Here is a 17,959-nt window from a genome sequence, read left to right as displayed (position 1 = left end):
CCGCATCAAATTCAAGGCCTTGTTGCTCACCTACAAGACCTTGTCTGGAACAGTACCCCCCCTACCTCAACACTCTCCTTGAGGTTTTTGTTCCTTCACACAACCTGTGATCAGTTAATGACTGACGCCTGAAACCCGAGGTCCCTTTCCAGAACCTTCAAATTCACCAACTTCAATCCGGACAGCAGTATCTGTCACTATCTTCAAAGAACAGCTAAAGATCCACCTCTTCCGTGAACTAACCCCTTACTTGCCCCTCCCCTCTTATATTTAAATAAAAAACAAACAAACAAAAAAACCATTTTGTACTTACACTGCACACTCTGCTTCTCTAGAACTCAATGTCAAATCTTGTATGGTAGCACTACTTGTATTGTTCCCTGCTAGACATATCGCTTCGCTTGTATTTCCTCATTTGTAAATCACGTTGGATAAAAGCGTCTGCTAAATGAATAAATGTAAATGTAATAAATGTCTCTCATCCAGCTTTTGAGCTCAGACCCAAATGTCTTTGATGTATCGCACAAACAAATGAATTGGCCTTGCCGTTCTATTACTTTCAAAGGGGACTGTAACTGCACTCTTGCTCGTGCTGTATTGCTTAAGTGTAGTAATGTATAGGAATAGAAATTTGCATAGGAAGCCATTTGGGATTCACTGTGTAATGGAGGGGCTTAAACAGTTTTTAAAAAATTGTAGTGAAGTTAAAGATGGTCAATTTTTCCATGGATTCCAGGTAGATTGAAAATGTGAAATGTAGCTAAATATCACTAACGAAACATTACTGTGGGTAATGGGTTCAGATACTTTAGAAATATAAGATTTTAGCACAGTTATAATTCAGCTGCATTTAAATTCTAAACTGTTTACTGAAATAAAATGTGTATGTTGCTCCACCTTCATGTGAGCCATTTATCTTTTCTCTTAGACAAAGACCTCATCTACATGTGCCCGTTCAATGGAGCGCTCAAAGGGAAAGTGTTCATCACCAATTACAGACTGTTCTTCAAGAGCACTGATGCGGTGAGAGGCTGTGTGTATCTTTAGCTTCACAACACATAGTTTTATTGAAAGATAGACAGAGCTTGCAGCGCACTCTTCTCTCCGAGCAGCTCTCAGACACCCCAGCTTTTCTATTTGAGGTAAATGTGCTCAGCAGAGACATTTCAGGCGGTGTGAGTCAGGTTTCCTCCCTTCACCTTGCTCCACCTTTTCAGCAGTGTAACATCCAACAGCTCTCCGTTCTTCTGATGACCTGCCAACTCTGTCTGAAAGGTTTCTCTCAAATCTCTCATCTGTCCCTTTTTTTTTTCCATTTCCTCTTTTGTCTCTTTTTGTGTGTCTCTCTGTCAGTCTCTCAGCCTTGAGATGTTTTCTGTCTTCCTCCCTTTAGTGAATGCTAATCTTTATGTCTCTGTTTGTCCTTGTGCAAGAGCGAAGTGTTTAAAAAATAAAAGGAGATGGGCACAAAAAAGAAAAGGGAGGGCTGTACGAATATCATATGAGGGAGTCTTTCATCTATGTGCTGGCACTGTCTGTGGTTGGCACAGGCCAGGAGGCACCTGCAGTCCTGCTGCAAGTTTCAGCTGTTATCATGATCTGTTGGAGTGAGAGAAAGGAGAGGCAAAAGAGCTGGATTTTTCTAATGGAAAACTTTTATTAATATTTCCTCTCTCACCTGTATGTGGCAATGCTTAAATCAGTACAGTTGCCCGAATCAGCAATTGTTCTGAAAATATTTTTAAAAAAAACAACCTGACCTGCATGCTTGTTCTACATGAGCACTGGTACATACTGCTATAATAACACTAAGACTTTTTCTGATGTAACATAAGCCTAATAATAGTGTACTAATGCCCCTATGCATTACGAGGAACAGCCATTTATTAACGTTGAACATGTAATTGCGGTTCTGTCTGTTTCAGATGTACACAAATGGCAGAGAGGAGACTTTGAAACAGACAGGGAGATTGTTGAACAGTAAACATTCTGCTATAGGGTGTGTAAAGGGTGTATACACGTGCTGAATGTTCCTGAGATAGACTCTGTATCCACTGCAACCCTGACTAAGATGAAGCGCATACTGAAGATGAATGAATGAAAAATATATTTATGACCACGGATAAAAGCAGCAGTTTACAGTTATCCCAGTTTTGAGGATTATCCGTCCAACATTCTGTAAAGCTCAGAGCAACTCATATGGCATTAATTTACACCTGGTTTTGGGAAGTGGACAAAGTTCGGCCACTGTTAATTGTCTAAAGTTTAGTACGTTTAAACAGAATGTATAATCTGCCACGCCTCCCATTCCCTTCCATTAAATCCCGCTCAATTGCATATGCTCATCGCCATGTTGACGTTTTGTACATAACACACGAGGATTTTCATGCAGAATTTGGCCTAGTTACAGGCGCTGTAAGTTTAATATGAGACTTGGGTGTAGATTACCAGACAGAATGGTAGTTGTAGTACTGATTAGTTTTGCTGTCTGTATCTCAGGAGGTCATGGTTATGCTGGATGTGCCCCTTGGTGTCATCAGCAGAATAGAGAAGATGGGCGGAGCCTCCAGCCGAGGGGAGAACTCTTACGGGCTGGACATCACCTGCAAGGTAACGCTCTCGGGTTCAGGACAGTAATATCTCACTGGCCAGGCATGTTCACTAAACAAAATCTTCCAAGCGATTTTCGACAAGTCTAGAATCAGTAATCAAATCAATTACGTGTACGGACACAAGCTCCTGTTCTCACAAGGTTCTTGAAATGCTTTACATACTTGCATTTAAATGTTATGTTATTAGGAATGTCATTTGTGTGCAGGATAGGCGTCGTGGTTTCATTTATGTCATTAAAAATGAGTATAGTTATAGGAATTCACTATGATTACTATGATTTAATAGTGAAAACTTGTTCAGCAGCTAACATCAGAGTGTGTGTGTGTGTGTGTGTGTGTGTTTACAGGACATGAGGAACTTGAGGTTTGCTCTGAAGCAGGAGGGTCACAGTCGCAGAGACATTTTTGGAGAGCTTTTTAAATATGCATTCCCTCTCTCTCATGGCCTGGTCAGTTCAAACACACCGTCATCCACATATGTATTAATATTGTTGTTTTGTTGTTGTTGTTTGCATCTGTTTACAGTATGCAGGATACTCACCTAACTTAGAGGGGCTCCGTCCCAAATCCACTCATTAGAATGTAATTCCATATTTGTTTGTGTGTCTCTGCATTTGACACAGTGTCTTTTTTTTTTTTTGCTTTCTTCTTCTTCTCCCCCCCATCATAGCCACTCTTTTCATATTTGAGTCAGGAGAAGTTTGAGGAGAATGGCTGGGCAGTTTACAAAGCCATGGATGAATACAGACGTCAGGTGAGGAACAGAACAATCGATCTGTTTTCAGAAACAGCACTCACACTCTGTTTTTGCTTCGTGGAGACACTCCCAGCTGCTCAGTGTTTAATTCGTTTCTGGTCTTAGACACATTTTTGTATTAACCTAGATTGTGCAGATTTCTACCCAGACTTGTTTGCTCCATTCCACAGTATGAAGAAACCGTTATGGTCAGGGCTTCGAGCAGGTCTTGTGATTTATTCAGCAAATCCTCTCTTATCCTCTTTGCTGTTTATTTATTAATTTATTTATTTTGGAACCTGTGCTGATGAATTGGTTTGAATTGATTACAGGTTTTTTTTTTTTTTTTTTGCAGTTCTCTGCAGATTTGACAATACATTGTGGCTGGCCTGTAATGCTCTTAGTGGCCGTCAGACCTGTCACAGTAAAGCTGCTGAACGAGGTGTAATCTTTTTTTTTTTTTTTCATTTTTTTTTTTTTTTATTCCAGTGCAGTTTGGTCAAATTTATCAGGCCTCTCACGACTGAATGCTGATATGGGATTAGTTATTGCTTTTATGAATATGATGAGTTGGACAAGCATGGCTGCTCTCCAACCTGCAACTTTACCAGCATGTTTGAGAAATCCAGCCTCGGGTCTCTGTACATTTCCCATTTTGACCAGCTAGCATTGATTCTGGAAACGTTGCAAGTATTGGTGCAGAAATTGCAATATTGTAGCACCGAGATAAAAATGTAGTTAATAATATTGCTAAAAAGTGTTAAATCTCCACGAGTGGTACAGTGCATCGTTTTAACTGTAGACAGGTACAGAATGTGAAAGTCAATTTCGTGTATATTTTTGCGAAATGCAAAGATGGTCATTCATTTTGCAGTCTTTTAAACTACAGATTGTTGCCAGGTCATTTCTCGCCTGCATCCTAACACCATCTGAACATCTAATGTTCAGGCTTGTTCAATCCAGGCTTGTTCTTGTTAATCCCTAAATAGTCACTTTATGCTAGTATTGCATGTTCCTTCTTCTCAAGGTCTGTCACTCTAATGGTTCAGTTCCATTTGAATTGTATAGCACCGTCAACAATAGACATTGTCACAAAAATCAGAAGTCCGGATGTAGATTTCGATCGGTAATGAGCAAACCCGAGTTAACAATTGAGAGGAAAAATTTACTGGGATGACATGAGGAAGAAACCTTGAGAGGAACCAGACTCAAAAGGGAAACACATTCTCGTCTGGGTGACACCTGATTAGTGGGATTATAAATAATTACTCCTCCAAAACAGTATGCTACGTAGTCGAATAGTAAGTGTGTTGAAAGGACGTCGAGGATGAGCATATTGTAAATGAGGGTCTTGGGACAGTCTTGACATTTTACAGCAACAGTTCTTCGGTTTACAGGATCCATTTGAGATTATCCATGAATTTGAGCACAGACTGTTTGAAAAATAATATTTCATTTAGTTCTCATAACCGGCATGTAAAATGATGTCATATTCGACCTCCACTATTGTCTCCTTTGCTTGTGTGAGAACTTGTGGAGAACGTATTTCAGGATTTCCCTAATTTCTCCATCTGGGGATTAATAAAGTATTATCTTCTCTTATCTTATCAGTTCCCAAATTGCGTAATTGACTACCATTAGCAAAACATTAGATTAAGAAATGTATACCACATACTCAAGTGAATTTATAATAAATTTCCTCTAGCACATGAGATATTGCTGCACTGTAAAGCCCTAATTACAAAAATATTCTCCTCTGTTTTCTTTTTCTTTTTTTTCTTTTTTAGGGTCTGCCTAATGAAAGGTGGAGGATTTCTTTCATCAACTCAAACTATGATCTGTGTGACACGTATCCCACCATGCTGGTTGTTCCGTTCCAAACCACAGATGAGGATTTGCGGCGAGTGGCCACGTTCCGCTCCCGCTGTCGTATACCGGTGAGCTCGGATCTGGAGTCCTCACCACATGGACCGCAAAAAAGACCTAGTAAAGCTCATTTCAGAGCTCCATACAGTGTGCTTGACTTTTCCTTGCGTGTGCAGGTGCTGTCATGGATCCACAGGGAGAAGCAGGCGGTGATAATGCGCTGTAGTCAGCCCCTGGTGGGAATGAGCGGCAAGCGCAATAAAGACGATGAGCGCTACATCGACATCATCCGTGAAGCCAACAACACGCCCAAACTCACCATATATGACGCCAGGCCTAACGTTAATGCTGTGGCCAACAAGGTGAGAGGTTTATAGGGGCTTCTTGACAAACTGGGGATGAATGCAGGACTAATTCGTACTTTTCTAATAGTATGAATGTTAATTTATATAGCACTTTTGGGTCTAAATTCGAAGTGCTTTGCATTAAAAGGTTAGATTTATGATAATGTACATCAGTAACAACTTACAGATGTTAACCAGTTGTAATTCTCTGAAAATTGCTAATAACTACGCAGAGGTGAGTTTGAACGAGTATGTTTTGCAGCTGGATTAAAATAGCCACAGAGTTATAGAAAGTTCCAGTGTTTATATAAGAAAAATGCCTTCCACCGACCGAGCTGCAAGTGAACCTCGGATTAAAAACAGGCCTTTATTATATCCATAGTCAGAAAGCTAGCGTAAATATTCATCTCAGTTACAGAAAGTAACGAGCTTTAGAGCTGATATGTGATCATTCTGTGCTTCTGCAATGCGATTCATGCCTTACAATCTAACTAACAATTTTATAATATTTCTCTAACAGTTCAGAATGTCTGTACCAACTCACACACCTTATTGTGCTCCACTTTTTCAATGCAGGAAAGCTATTTATAAAACAAACAGCAGTACTGTAACTCAGCGGATGATGTTGGGTAGTTATCTTAATTTGATGCCGCATAATTGTAACTGAATAGCATGACAGATCATTACAGTGTGTTGGCACTTTTAACAGCTAATATGGATTCTGTTTCACTCTTACATCAGTTATTACTCATATTTTAGTCATTTGGTTCTTGGAAGTACTTACTGGAACTACATGAAATTTGATAAATTAATTTTTTTTTTTTTTATGTTTTTTGGTCAATTTCCCCCCAATATTTTATTTTTATGCTATCATTTTCCCAGTTGTAAATCCTTCGTAAATGGAATACCAAATTAAAGATTGCTGTTACAGGCATGCTTAAGGAGCATGTTTCTCCAGCCTCAAAGCTTTAACATTAGCATACAACACAGATCCGAGAGGACCGCGCCCGAGTGTATCTAGCAGTGTGCGCGGCCAAAGAGGCAACAGCAAGTTTATAGTGCTAGTGTGTGGTTAATTCTCTTGTATAACCTGCCTCTCCAAAGTATGTGTACAAAGAAGAGAGGACAAACTCTTTCACCTTAGTCCGATCAAACAGCTGACATTTTTGTGTTTATTTAAAATATATATATATACAATGAGGGAAAAAAGTATTTGATCCCCTGCTGATTTTGTACGTTTGCCCACTGACAAAGAAATGGTCAGTCTATAATTTTAATGGTAGGTTTATTTGAACAGTGAGAGACAGAATAACAACAAGAAAATCCAGAAAAACGCATGTCAAAAATGTTATAAATTGATTTGCATTTTAATGAGGGAAATAAGTATTTGACCCCTCTCAATCAGAAAGATTTCTGGCTCCCAGGTGTCTTTTATACAGGTAACGAGCTGAGATTAGGAGCACACTCTTAAAGGGAGTGCTCCTAATCTCAGCTTGTTACCTGTATAAAAGACACCTGTCCACAGAAGCAATCAATCAGTCAGATTCCAAACTCTCCACCATGGCCAAGACCAAAGAGTTCTCCAAGGATGTCAGGGACAAGATTGTAGACCTACACAAGTCTGGAATGGGCTACAAGACCATTGCCAAGCAGCTTGGTGAGAAGGTGACAACAGTTGGTGCGATTATTCGCAAATGGAAGAAACACAAAAGAACTGTCAATCTCCCTCGGCCTGGGGCTCCATGCAAGATCTCACCTCGTGGAGTTGCAACGATCATGAGAATAGTATGGAATCAGCCCAGAACTACACAGGAGGATCTTGTCAATGATCTCAAGACAGCTGGGACCATAGTCACCAAGAAAACAATTGGTAACACACTACGCCGTGAAGGACTGAAATCCTGTAGCGCCCGCAAGGTCCCCCTGCTCAAGAAAGCACATATACATGCCCGTCTGAAGTTTGCCAATGAACATCTGAATGATTCAGAGGACAACTGGGTGAAAGTGTTGTGGTCAGATGAGACCAAAATGGAGCTCTTTGACATCACCTCAACTCGCCGCGTTTGGAGGAGGAGGAATGCTGCCTATGACCCCAAGAGCACCATCCCCGCCGTCAAACATGGAGGTGGAAACATTATGCTTTGGGGGTGTTTTTGTGCTAAGGGGACAGGACAACTTCACCGCATCAAAGGGACGATGGACGGGGCCATGTACCGTCAAATCTTGGGTGAGAACCTCCTTCCCTCAGCCAGGGCATTGAAAATGGGTCGTGGATGGGTATTCCAGCATGACAGTGACCCAAAACACACGGCCAAGGCAACAAAGGAGTGGCTCAAGAAGAAGCACATTAAGGTTCTGGAGTGGCCTAGCCAGTCTCCAGACCTTAATCCCATAGAAAATCTGTGGAGGGACCTGAAGGTTCGAGTTGCCAAACGTCAGCCTCGAAACCTTAATGACTTAGAGAAGATCTGCAGAGAGGAGTGGGACAAAATCCCCCCTGAGATGTGTGCAAACCTGGTGGCCAACTACAAGAAACGTCTGACCTCTGTGATTGCCAACAAGGGTTTTGCCACCAGGTACTAAGTCATGTTTTGCAGAGGGGTCAAATACTTATTTCCCTCATTAAAATGCAAATCAATTTATAACATTTTTGACATGCGTTTTTCTGGATTTTCTTGTTGTTATTCTGTCTCTCACTGTTCAAATAAATCTACCATTAAAATTATAGACTGGTCATTTCTTTGTCAGTGGGCAAACGTACAAAATCAGCAGGGGATCAAATACTTTTTTCCCTCACTGTGTGTGTATATATATATATATATATATATATATATATATATATATATATATATATAGGATTTATTGAGGGAAAGGTCATTACATTTTAAATAGGAGGATGTATTTTTATTTACTTAATTACTTTTTATCATGAAAAATTATGAGGTTGGCCATCTGGAGGTTATGAAAGCATGCACTAGTTTATCAGGGTTATGTTGCTCCAGCATATTTAGGATATGTTTGTAAGTGATGATGATATGCAGGTATTCAGGATGTCCCAAACCTCTCTATACATATGTGACTGTGTATACCAGCACCACATCGCTTGCGCCTTCATCAGTGGACGTTTGTGGACGTCCACTTCTCGGTTGGTCGGCAACACTTCCGGTCTTTTTGAGTTTCTTAATAAGTTTGGTAGCAGTGCCGTTTATGTGCTTACCATATTTCCTGTTAAAAGCCATGGCAACCTTGCGACAGCTTCCCGATCCAGCCGTGAGAATGATTTCAATACGTTCTTCTTTTGTCAAAGGCGTTCTTAAACGCCACCTGTTTGGAGACTTTTAGGACACCCTGTAGATATGTAATTTATATAGAAGTCAAAATTTATGGTGGACCAGTTTTGTAGTAAAAGGTTGATTTCATATTTATTTTTAAAGTTTGGGATCTTTGCACCAGTGCATCTTGTTTCCTGGAATATATCTCCATCCATGTCATGGTGATTCCGCCAAATGGTTGTAATCCATATTTGACCCATGAGTGTAGGGATGGTTTGTCATTTTACTCCCTGGACATGGACTCTGTTCTGTTCTGTTCTCATCCCATTTGTAGGCGTGTTGGTTTTGTCTGCTTGATTCATTACTCATCATGTCGACTGATGTAACAAATGAGGTAGAGTTGATCAAACAGGAGACAGAACAGTGAGACTGTCTGTCTGTGTATGTGTGTGTGTGTGTGTGTGTGTGTGTGTGTGTGTGTGTGTGAGTGGCAAAAGCACAAACTGCCTGAAATGAAACTGGATTGGAGCACTGATGTATTTAATCTGCACTGATTCATTAGTGTTACTCACTTAGCTGTGTGAAGTCTTGGTGAGCATGGTGTCCCCTCACAACTATGCAATGTTGACTTCATTCTTTGACCTTTCACTTGTGACCCCTAAGGCCACAGGAGGTGGTTATGAGGGTGAAGACACCTATCAGAATGCAGAACTGGTCTTCCTTGACATCCACAACATCCACGTGATGAGAGAGTCGCTAAAGAAGCTGAAGGACATTGTTTACCCCAATGTGGAGGAGTCCCACTGGCTGTCCAGCCTGGAGTCTACTCACTGGCTGGAGCACATAAAGGTAAAACCAGAACGCGCTTTAATTTTGTTGCCACTGTTGGAAAGTTTTGAATAATGTTGTATATACTGCACTGGAAATGCAAATGGATGAATTCTGGCAAAAAAGACAAAAAGATTTCAGAGAAAGTTGAGTTTTTCTCCCTATAACCTACTGTACTTCGACACATAAAGCCATAAATATATTTCACCAAAACCTGCCAAGGCTGTCTTCCTGCAAAGATCATGCTGACTAAGGAGACAGTTTAACCAGTGGAGCGGTAAATGCAGTCAGTTTGCCAGTCAGTTTGGATATGCGTCTAATCAATTCAATCTGTAACGTCCGCCAAAATCAGAATGACTTTGTAGGTTGAGATTCAGACAAAAAGGGGAACTTCACCACCACAATTTTCAAAATGGGGTTTATTTGATAGTTCTTTGTTATTTTTGCTGCCATCACATCATTTTTTTTTCTTCATCAGACAGCCATTTGTAGTATTTTAGAATAGAGATCGACCGATATTGCTTTATTTATTTATTTTTTTAAATTGATAACCGATACCAATATTTTACGTGTTTATGTGCCCGAGAACCGATATTTATTTATTGTTTTACTTCTGTTTTCGACACAATGAGAACACCACCACTGAACCAAACAGTTTTATTTATAACAATTTTGTCGATTTCACTTCCTCCTTGTATACAAAAAAAAACAAAGCTCTTATTTATGCCCCAATAAATAGAGGGGTCTGAAAGAGTGCAAAAAAAATAAAGTGCACTGTTACTAAAGTGATTTTTTTTTTTTTTTTATATATAAATGAATGAAAGCTTCGATGCGGTACACAGATTACGTGACTCTATTTTTTAGCACCAAGCTGCGTAAACTACATATCAAGTATTTATTTAACACCTCTAATTTGTGCATTAATGGCTGTTATGTTAAATAACGTTTATTAATTAAAGCAAAGCATGTATGCTTTACCTGTTTACTCGTCTCCCCACGGATTTAGTGCTACAATAGCGCTCCTGTGCGCAATTCTTAAACCGTCCAGAAGATGGCGCCGTTTATCGGTTTTTCCCGATATTACAAAACTGATCGGTTTTTCGATAGTACAAAACCAATAACCGATTATGGGGAAAATGCTTAAATATCAGGAAAAATATCAGTAAAACCGATTATCCCTTGATCACTATTTTAGAAATAATACTTAAAGCTTAAAAACATGATGCTGATTGAGATTTTTATTTTTAAAAAATTACATTATATTGTATATAGAAGAGTTTAAGTCAAATTTGGTTAATGCATGCTAAAAATCAAACATTTCCATGTAACACAAAAATGTCTCAGAAAAGCTCGATGGTTAATTATGTATGATCACAATTTGTGTTGTCAGAAAAGGAGCTTGATGACTTTGGACCAATCACGTTCAATTTGCGAATTAGATTCAAAAGTGCTGCAGGACAGTTAGTCGTAATGTTAATATCTGAACGCTCTTATGTGACATGTTCTCATCCTGCTGTAGCTGGTGTTGTCAGGAGCAATTCAGGTAGCAGATAAAGTGTGTTCGGGCAGCTCGGTGGTGGTGCACTGCAGTGACGGCTGGGACCGTACGGCTCAGCTCACCTCTCTGGCCATGCTGATGCTGGACTCGCACTACCGCACACTCAGGGGCTTCCAGGTGCTGATCGAGAAGGAGTGGATCGGCTTTGGACACAAGTTCGCCTCGGTGCGTATGCGTTCTCTACGTACCAGTAAACTTAAATGTGAACTAGCTTGATGTGCATTTTGTAAAACCACAAAGTTGTATTTTACTTTAGCTTTACGTGCTCATTTAAGAATAAGGCACATGTTTGTGTAAACGCATTTGCAGAGAATCGGCCACGGAGACAAAAACCACGCGGATCAGGACAGGTCACCTATATTCTTACAGTTCATAGACTGTGTATGGCAGATGACCAAACAGGTAAGCAGTATCATGATAAATTAATGTATTACCATTTAGTTTGTTATTTACTGCTGGCAAGTAAACCACATACTAATACATTACATCAGGAGGAGGATGTAAACAAGCAGCAGCAGTGGCATCTTGACAATATTGGGATTTGAATTATGATCAGTAGCTCAGAGGCCTAAATGACACCAGATTCATGGGGGGGGGGGGTTTGGGTTGAGAAATTTAGGGTAATTAATAACAGATTTTTCACAGAACTACTAGTAACTAGTAACTTCAGTAACTAGTAGCTGGTTGGACGATACATTCTATTTTAACAATAATTGAAATTTCTTTTCAACTGGATTTCCGAGTCAGATCATTTTACACGTAAAATTATTACGTGTAAAAGTAAAAAAAAAAAAAAAAAATTGTGTATAATTTTACACGTAAAATTATCATTCAACTTGTCAAGTTTGTTTTTGTATTGTTTTATTGCAGCACTGCTGTTTTGCTATTAGCAATGCTAATTTGATCCTGATGTGTATCTATAAAATGTAATCAAGTATCATTATTATGTATGATGTTTTTTTGCCATATCATCTAGCTTTAATAAAATGCGCTTGCCAGAGATTTGACGCTTCTGTTCTTCCTGCAGTTCCCGACAGCCTTTGAGTTCAACGAGCATTTTCTCATAACAATCCTGGATCACTTGTACAGCTGTCGCTTCGGCACGTTCCTCTACAACTGTGAGAGTGTCCGCGAAAACCTCGTAAGAAACGGAAACGTTCGATCCTGTCACCTATTGTTCTGTGGTTTTTGACCCATCATGCATAAGTATTTACCCCCTTAACATTTTAAACATTTTTATCGTTTTAAAACTTGGAACTAAGATGAACTTATTTCGGATTACCTCTCATGACTCTACACAAAATAGAAATAAATATTTGTTGGGGATTTAGTCAATGTCCTTTGATGATGCTTATTGGCCAGAGGTTTATCACGCTAATAAAGAGATCATTGCAGCCGCTGTCCATCACAAGCCTGTTTTGAGATGAGACAATTTTGCCTTTTGTTTGCTCTCTCTCTCTCTCTCTCTCCCTCTCTGCTCATTGTGTGAAGTAGAGCATGTGATACGCTTCAGTGCATCTAAATCAGAGCAGGGTGCACTTAAGGGAGATGAAACATTGATTGTGTGGCCCACAGAGCCAAGTGCAACAAAAACGGTGTTGCAGAATGCAGGTTCACTTCACCCTCACACACCTCAGCTCTTCAGCTGTGCTTTCCATGTCTGAGAACTGGGCTTCTCTCATTGCTCATCCACGCTCACTGATGCTCGTGTATTATGCCTGATAGCACCGATATTGCAGCGCACACTCATGTATTCATCTTATTCTGCTGGTCATATCAAAACACGTACTCCACACTTTCAGTTGTTCTGTTTCTACATTTTAGCTGCGAATGTCTTCCTAAAAGTGCTTGTTTTGTGTCCCCAGAATGTCCGGTCAAAGACGGTGTCCCTGTGGTCTCTGATAAACAGTGACGTGTCATCCTACGTGAACCCGTTTTACACACACGAGTCCAGCCGTGTGCTTTACCCTGTAGCCAGCATGCGCCACCTAGAGCTCTGGGTGAATTACTATATCCGCTGGAACCCTCGCATACGGCACCAGGTATGAAGATATTTATATGATAATTCGCTAGCTGAAGGGCTGCTTAAGTGCATTTACATGTTAATGTGTTTTTCTGAGTATACAAGGTGCTTTTAGGGCACAAACTTTGTGTGTTTGTGTGCGTGCTTGTTCATGTCCTCTTTTCTGTGTCTTTGTTATTGCCTTTGGGAGTGTGTGTGTGTAAGTGTGTGTCCCACCCTCTCAGCTTCAGTGGTGCAGAAAATCCTCTTTCCCCAGTTTAATTACGTCCTGACTGGCACGACGGAGAGCTGCCGCTCACACTGCCTTATCTCCACGACAGACATGCGCACACACATACAGACGTACGCATGCACATGCTCGGTGTCTCATAGTTCTATCGTGGTCACGATCAATAATATAAATATAAACCTCTAAACATTGAACAAACACTATTCTTTTGCATGATGTTCACTGATTTCTTTAGTATTAACTTTCACCCGTTTATAGTATTGAGAATTGTTATGTAGACCTTTCACAATAGTCTTTGGAGTCAGCGATTTCTTTTATTTTTCTAGAAACCTGAGCCGTAATGAAGTTTTGAAATTGCTGTGCTTTAGCAATCTCTCATGCTGCATCGTTAATCAATGTTGACCTTCTTTGGCAACAGAAAGGAGTTGTGGTGTGATGGATTGCATTTCTATGCACTATTGCTGTGTTTTTTTGCCCTCTGGTGGTTGAAGGGACTGTTGCAGCTGTTCCGGGTAAATCACTTTGGTAGTGGTGGAAGGTATATAGCAGGAAAAATGAGACAAGGGTAGAAATCTTCTACAGCTGTTGATCGAAAAAAATGTGCCTTAAAACATGCCATGTTGCAGAACTGTTGCTGTTACACTCATAGGGTTATAGAGGGTGGACATTCACACTAGAGGTCTGTATATTGGATTTCACATTGGACCTTGTTGAATAAATTTAACACTTTTTACAAATAATTTTTTCATTGTACAGATATTATGTATTCAGGATTATACATGGGGCATTTTATACATTTTCACACATTATTTACACGTCATTTACAGTTTAAATATACATATGCACTACATCCATAATATGATAACTTGCATCTTTTAAAAAAAAAAATTGAATATAATACTGATCACTAAGTTGGGCAATACCTGATAACCGAGTAATCAACCGATAGTTTTTAAGGTTGATACTGAATGAAAACATAACACTCGAAGTAAAATAATGCTGAGCTTTATTACAAAAATGAACAGTACTGGCTGTACCATGAAAATGAACTGTACTTTTTTGAATGAAATATTTTCATGTTTTATATATTATGTCTATAACTATTAATAAATATCGAAGTAAATAAAATGTATACATCCAAACTGAACCAAAAAGTGACACTCTTAAGAACCCCTTTTTTTTTTTTTTTAAATCCACATCTGAAGTATCCCGCTCCATGCACGGTGTAGTCGAGCATTAAGTGCTATTTTTTTTATTTCGCTCTCGTGCTGGATAATGACAGCGGACCCTTCTCAGCCGCTCCTGGGGTAAAACTGTTGGTGTGGATTTTTGCCAATAACCCGCTAGTTCCAGCGATCGGTGCAGATTCATTGGCAAAACCGATCAATCGGTCAACCTCTAATTCACACTGCTTTAGGTCAGCATTATGCTTTCAGTATCATTGTTGTAATGGTAAATGGTCTGCACTTATATAGCGCTTTTTTAACCTTAGCGGTTCCAAAGCTTTACACTGGTTCTCATTCACACACTCACGGTAGCAGAGCTGCCATGCAAGGCACTAACTTGTCAGCGGGAACAACTTGAGGTTCAGTGTCTTGCTCAAGGACACTTTGGTATGTGGAGTCATGTGGGCCGGGAATCGAACCGCCAACCCTACGATTAGTGGACAACCCGCTCTACCACCTGAGCCGCTCCAAATATATATAGCTTTATGTACCAAAAAATGTACAAAAAAAGTGTGTTTTTTTATGTACAAAAAAAGTGTCACTGATTTCTTGTTCAGGACACGGTGCTCTCTAGAGCTGGTGTATTTCAACAAGCGCTCTATTTGTCTAGGTTGAAGTACCAGTTAAGTTATTAAAAGTATCACATCTGACTGATGCTCATCCAACATTTCAGGCCAATCTCTGCCATTATACAGATGCTCAGTAGTTTACAGATTTTTTTTTTTTAATTAGGGTATTAAGAGCATTTGGTTTTTGTTTGCACTTTTGCTACACTGGTTGGTCGCACAGTAAGTTTTTTGTATGTTTATCTTCTGATTTTCAGTTTACAGAACTGTTAAATAAATAAATAAATAAATCACAATTTAAGGTTGTAACAGACACCACTAACTTGTTTAATTGAAACGGAGTCTTTCCAAAAAGACGTTTGAATCACATTTCCCAAACAGTGTGTTTACTGTGATGTATATTGCTACTACTGCTCACAGTTTTGAAAATATTGTGCTACACCACATCTTATATTCCAATTATATGTGTGTTCTGGCAGCAAAGCCCGGTTGAGCAGCGCTACAAGGAGCTCCTGGCACTCCGCGATCAGTACCTGAAGAAACTGGAGGAACTGCAGCTCTCCGACTCCTCCCCTTCCTCCACCCACCTGACTAACAGCTCCACTCCGAACGCTGCCTCTCCCAATCAGCACCTCACGCACCTGCAGACGCCCTTCTGATGTTGCAGACACACCCACTCAACACACAGGACGTTTTGTACATAGCAATAGTAATAATTATAACGCTGTTAGTAGTGATGTCAGCGATAACCAGTAACAGAAAAATACGCGATTATGCAATAATGTCACAGCACGGCCTTCATAGCGCAAATGTAAGTCGGGGGGACAAGAAGCCTTAAAGACGCAGCGGTATGTTTTTATTTGTGTTGGTGGTAATAGCTCTTCCTGAACTGTGCATACGGTGAAGAACATTCATGAAGGATCAGAAATAAGAACGCGATGTACACCAGAGGTGTCCGTTTGTCTGTTACGGTCACAAGGCCGTAAGTGTGTGAAGTGGATTTGGGGAAAAAATGTGGTGATACTTAACGACAGGGTATGAGCATGAGCTAGTTTTAGTTACTGAGAGAGAGGCGGTACGTTTAGTACGGTTAATTTCTCCTTGGCATAACCGCCTGGGGACATAGCAAACACTTCAGGAAGAGCTGTTTACTTTTGCATGTCTGATTTCCGCTCAGTCCGATATCATCCAGAGATTTGTCTGTGTCGTAGACTTGGTCAAATTTGTGACATGAACTCAAAAGTGTTTGACCACATAGCATTTGTCTTGAGTAAATTGAGACACAGTGCAAGTGTTTTAACATTTCAAGCATTCAGGGTATTGTTTGCTCAACATTCACGTGTGCAGACTGGGAGGACATGTCCTAAAATATGCTTTGGGTGCACTTATAATACAGAACCAGGGTTTTGGGGCTACAAAGACCAGTTCTGTGCCTTTTCTATCTGAGGTGTTCTGCAACCTCAAGTAGACATTTTGTAAGCAAAACGATTGTTTTTCTGCAGGCGGCATCGGTGGCAATGAAGGAGAAATTTCTTCTGGCTTCCATTTCTGATCTACAGGGTCAGTACTCTCCAGTCACCATGCACCAGTGACTTTGGGTTAAGTTTTAAAATACATAAAGTACAATCGCCACGGAGTCTTCAGCTCATGTTCAGGTTAATTTCCTGTGGACAGAAACAGCATAGTCCATCCGAGCTGAAACTAAAGCTAGTGATTTGGGAGAAGCTGCCCTCTTGAGCTGTTCCAGTGTCGGTACTATATGTCGCAAAACCCGGCACGGAGACCGAACGCACGTAGGAGCAGCTCATCAGGGCACCTGGGTGCCATAACTAATGCTGCCTCAGAAGAGCTGACCTTTTGAAGTCTTTGGCCTCAATGAGGAGATGAAGTTTAAACCATATTTTGAGAAGAAGAAGAAAAAAAGAAAAAACCAAACACATTGCTGTTGGTTGTGTTCTGGGGGGAGAATCTATTTTTTATTTTGTACAAGCACCATAATGATGTAATTACCTCAACAAAAGCCTATTTTACTGTTGGAACTTCTATTGTTGTAAAATATAATTATTTTATTCCGTGTAAAATTTGACAGTTTTATAAAAAGGAGAGTAATAAGAAAATCTGTTTTGATTGGTTGAGCTGGTAATTAGCGGACGTCATATTTCTTTACTGGGCATTTAGATTTGCTTTATACCATTTATAGAGATGTGAGAACAATGTCCGAATTTTGTTTAACTCGGGAGTTTTCGTTCTCAATCTATTTGCTGTGAGTGTAAAACTGAGTGAAGGAGTATATGATGTTTCTTTCTCTTTTTTTTTTTGTGGCATGGGGGTATAATCTGACGTCTTTGGCCTTTTTAGGGGTCCATCTTTTCTGTTTCTGTTCTCCCTCATGTATACTCCACTGTTTGATGACCGCCCCTTGTTCTGTAAATAATGCTGATTAAATTAATTTAAAGATTTTTACACGTCTAAAAATGACATGCACATGCCTTTCCGTTCTTACATGTTTAACACTTGTCCTGGAGTTTGAAGCCCTGTGCTCAGGCATGCAGTCGAAAAATAATCGACACCCATGAGTGATGCACGTTATACTTTAACTAATGTAACAGTCAAAGTGAATTACGTGTTCTCTTGGTCTCACTCAACGCTAATATCTCAGCACGGGTACTTCACCAAATTTCATCACCATTTTTGACGGT

The 17,959-nt window shown here is 40.0% G+C and overlaps 1 protein-coding gene across 2 annotated transcripts in view; it reads left to right on the top strand.

Annotated features, from left to right (window-relative positions):
- The window catches only part of mtm1 (myotubularin 1), a 36,063-nt gene extending 18,344 nt beyond the window's left edge, over nt 1–17,719 (top strand). For both annotated transcript variants that reach the window (XM_053629047.1, XM_053629048.1), the window contains 12 exons: nt 929–1,023; nt 2,500–2,610; nt 2,960–3,061; nt 3,283–3,366; nt 5,136–5,285; nt 5,391–5,576; nt 9,494–9,679; nt 11,178–11,381; nt 11,526–11,618; nt 12,244–12,357; nt 13,082–13,258; nt 15,740–17,719. In XM_053629047.1, coding sequence (XP_053485022.1) covers nt 929–1,023; nt 2,500–2,610; nt 2,960–3,061; nt 3,283–3,366; nt 5,136–5,285; nt 5,391–5,576; nt 9,494–9,679; nt 11,178–11,381; nt 11,526–11,618; nt 12,244–12,357; nt 13,082–13,258; nt 15,740–15,919 — 1,682 coding nt within the window. In that variant the 3' untranslated portion in view covers nt 15,920–17,719. The remainder of the gene's footprint in view (nt 1–928; nt 1,024–2,499; nt 2,611–2,959; nt 3,062–3,282; nt 3,367–5,135; nt 5,286–5,390; nt 5,577–9,493; nt 9,680–11,177; nt 11,382–11,525; nt 11,619–12,243; nt 12,358–13,081; nt 13,259–15,739) is intronic.
- Nucleotides 17,720–17,959: the final 240 nt, after the last annotated feature.

Source organism: Ictalurus furcatus, chromosome 7 (genome assembly GCF_023375685.1).
Source record: "Ictalurus furcatus strain D&B chromosome 7, Billie_1.0, whole genome shotgun sequence".
In the NCBI taxonomy this organism is placed as follows: Eukaryota; Metazoa; Chordata; class Actinopteri; order Siluriformes; family Ictaluridae; genus Ictalurus; species Ictalurus furcatus.
The sequence above is the reverse complement of the archived record's forward strand: the minus strand, read 5'-3'. Positions and strand labels throughout refer to the sequence as shown.